The 3,182-nt window shown below is 49.6% G+C and overlaps 1 protein-coding gene across 1 annotated transcript in view; it reads left to right on the forward strand.

Annotated features, from left to right (window-relative positions):
- AGMAT (agmatine ureohydrolase (agmatinase)) overlaps positions 1-3,182 on the forward strand; it is an 11,660-nt gene that overhangs the window by 3,446 nt on the left and 5,032 nt on the right. The window contains exons 3-4 of the mRNA XM_011939908.1: positions 1,488-1,536; positions 2,579-2,774. Coding sequence (XP_011795298.1) covers positions 1,488-1,536; positions 2,579-2,774 — 245 coding nt within the window. The remainder of the gene's footprint in view (positions 1-1,487; positions 1,537-2,578; positions 2,775-3,182) is intronic.

Consider the following 3,182-nt stretch of genomic DNA (forward strand, 5'->3'; position numbering starts at 1 on the left):
GCTGGGATTACAGGCATGAGCCACCGCGCCTGGCCTAAATTTAAATTAATTAAAATAAAATACTCAGTTTCTTAGTCATATTAGCTATATGTATGTCACATGTGTGTCACATGTGGATAGTGGCTACCATATGGGCCAGTGCAGATAGAACATTCTCATCATGATAGACGTTTCTATTGAACAGAGCTATTCTAGGCATTTTCTTAGAATACGCTGCAAAGGCAATTCCTAAAGTAGCTCTTGTCTAATTTCCTCTTTTATTTATTTATTTTTGAGACAGAGTCTCACTCTGTCACCCAGACTGGAGTGCAGTGGTGCCGTCATGGCTCGCTGCAACCTTGTCTTCCCTGGGCTCAGGTGACCCTTCCACTCCAGCTTCCTGAGTAGCTGGGTCTACAGGAGTTTGCCACCATGCCTGCCTAATTTTTGTATTTTTTGCAGAGATGGGGTCTTAATGTGTTGCCCAGGTGGACCTTGAATTCCTGGGCTCAGGTGATCTGCTTGTCTTGGCCTCCCAAAGTGTTGGGATTACAGGTGTGAGCCACTGCGCCTGGCCTATTTTTACTTTTACTTTTTAGAGACATGGTCTTGCTATGTTGCCCGGGCTGGTCTCAAACTCCTAGGCTCAAGCTATTTATTTATTTATTTATTTTTGAGACGGAGTTTCACCCTTGTTGCCTAGGCTGGAGTGCAATGGCATGATCTCAGCTCACCGCAACCTCTGCCTCCCGGATTCAAGTGATTCTCCCGCCTCAGCCTCTGGAGTAGCCGGGATTACAGGCATGTGCTACCACGCCCGGCTAATTTTGTACTTTCAGTAGAGACGGGGTTTCTCCATGTTGGTCAGGCTGGTCTTGAACTCCCAACATCAGGTGACCTGCCCGCCTTGGCCTCCCAAAGTGCTGGTATTACAGGCATAAACCACCATGCCTGGCAAGCTACTCATATTTTTGAGATCGTGTCTTACTCTGTTGCCCAGGCTGAAGTGCAGAGGCACGATCACAGCTTACTGCAGCCTTGACCTCCCAGGCTCATTAAGCAGCCCACCATTCAATAAGATCTTATTATAGCTGTGGTTATAGCTCCCCAGTCTGAAACGGTGAAAATTGGGTTAAGATTATTCAGCTGGGCACGGTGGCTCACGCCTGTAATCCCAGCACTTTGGGAGGCCGAGGCAAGTGGATCACTTGAGGTCAGGAGTTTGAGACCAGCCTGACCAACATGGTGAAATTAAGTCTCTACTAAAAATACAAAATTAGCCAGGTTCGGTGGTGTACACCTGTAATCCCAGCTACTCGGGAGGTTGAGGCAGGAGAATCGCTTGAACCTGTGAGGCAGAGGTTGCAGTGAGCCGAGATTGCGCCATTAAACTCCAGCCTGGGCAATAGTTAGAGCAAAACTACACCTCAAAAAAAAAAAAAAAAGATTATTCTATGTAATCCTCCAATTCACTTTTCACACATTTTTCTTCTTCTTCTTCTTTGCAGGTGGAGATCACACAATCACATATCCCATATTGCAAGCGATGGCAAAAAAGTAAGTCCCAAATGGCTTGGCCCAGCAAGGTTTCAAAAGCCAGAAGCTAGGGAATGAGTTGTTTGCTGTTAGGTGGCATTAGATGACTGCTGCTGGCTCAGGTTATGAGCTGCTTCTGGGGATCAAAATTAAGGTTGAGCTCCAGGCGTCTCTGTCAGTCACCAGCTAGAAGCCAAGACAATTTATTATTAACACTTCTGGCCACCCTCCCTTGCCCTAGATCTGTCCCGGTATGTGTGCTCAGCATTTTCAACTTGCCTCTGCTTTTGGAAGATGAGCCTCTAGTGAAATACACAACCTCAGTTAACTTCAGTTTCTGTTTTGCTTCAAGGGCCAAAAACAAACACTGACAGGCACAATGGTGGAGCTTGCTGAGAGGCCCTTGTTTCCTCCTAAAAGGGCACCTTTCCCAGACAATCAAAAGACTGATTTGCCAGTAGTGGAAGTCTACCCGGGGTTGGCCGACTTTGGCTAATTTAGTTTGAGAAAGAGACAGAAGGACCGGGGTGGAGGGTGGCAGCTCCAGAATGTGTCTATGGAAGCACATGTGGGTGGCATTCTGGTTGGAGGTGGGTGGGTGCAGGTCTTTGCTCAAAGCTACATTTATTTCTCACGGATTTGGATCATACGTTTATTTTGGGTGACTGGCAGGGGTTGATGGAGGTTATGGAGAGAGCTGGATTGAAGCTTCTTCTTCCTCGGTCGGAGAAAGGATATGTCTTGGTTTAGTTGAGCCTTCAGCCAAGCTCGCCTGTGCCACCACCCTTGATTCTCATCGTGTCTCTAAATTAAGCATATTCTGGGTGTCAGGTGTGGGTGGCAGCCAAAACATGTCTATTTCCTGCCTGACTCCTGGGAGTTTATTGTTCTTCTGAGATGCTAAGTGATTTCAAGAAGACAGGAACCAGTTGCAAGGCAGAAAATGGATGCCAGGTCTCCCCTTTGTGGCTGTGAATCATCACCAAGTTTTGGTGGCCTGAAGGGTGGCTGTGCTAGGGCCCCACAGGGAGGGTTGGCCTCTGAGCTGCCCTGTTGTCATCAGGCATGGCCCAGTGGGGCTGCTGCATGTGGACGCGCACACTGACACGGCCGACAAGGCCCTAGGAGAGAAGCTCTACCACGGGGCGCCCTTCCGCCGGTGCGTGGATGAGGGTCTCCTGGACTGTAAGCGGGTGGCGCAGATTGGCATCCGGGGCTATTCCACAACGTTGGATCCCTACAGATACAACCGGAGCCAGGTGACAGACCGAATGCCCCCCCACCCCTGCCCCCCAAAATGCCTTCCTCTCCGTTGCCTCACCAGTGGCAACCAGGGACTCAGCAGGGGCTTTACTAATCAAGTCTGAAAGCAGGGATAAAAGGCTGAGTTTGCATCCTCAGGGGCATATGGAGCACAGGAGGGAGGAGGTTGGTTTATGGGCTATGGGAAGTCTATCGCTGGGGTGGGGAGACAAGCAGAAATCGACCAACCCCTTTGGAGGGTGCTGGGTTAGAAGAGGGGAGGAGGCTGGGCGCAGTGGCTCATGCCTGTAATCCCAGCACTTTGGGAGGCTGAGGTGGGCGGATCACCTGAGGTCAGGAGTTCGAGACCAGCCTGGCCAACATGGTGAAACCCCGTCTCTATTGAAAATACAAAAATTAGACGG

Source organism: Colobus angolensis, unplaced genomic scaffold (assembly GCF_000951035.1).
Source record: "Colobus angolensis palliatus isolate OR3802 unplaced genomic scaffold, Cang.pa_1.0 Scaffold185, whole genome shotgun sequence".
In the NCBI taxonomy this organism is placed as follows: Eukaryota; Metazoa; Chordata; class Mammalia; order Primates; family Cercopithecidae; genus Colobus; species Colobus angolensis.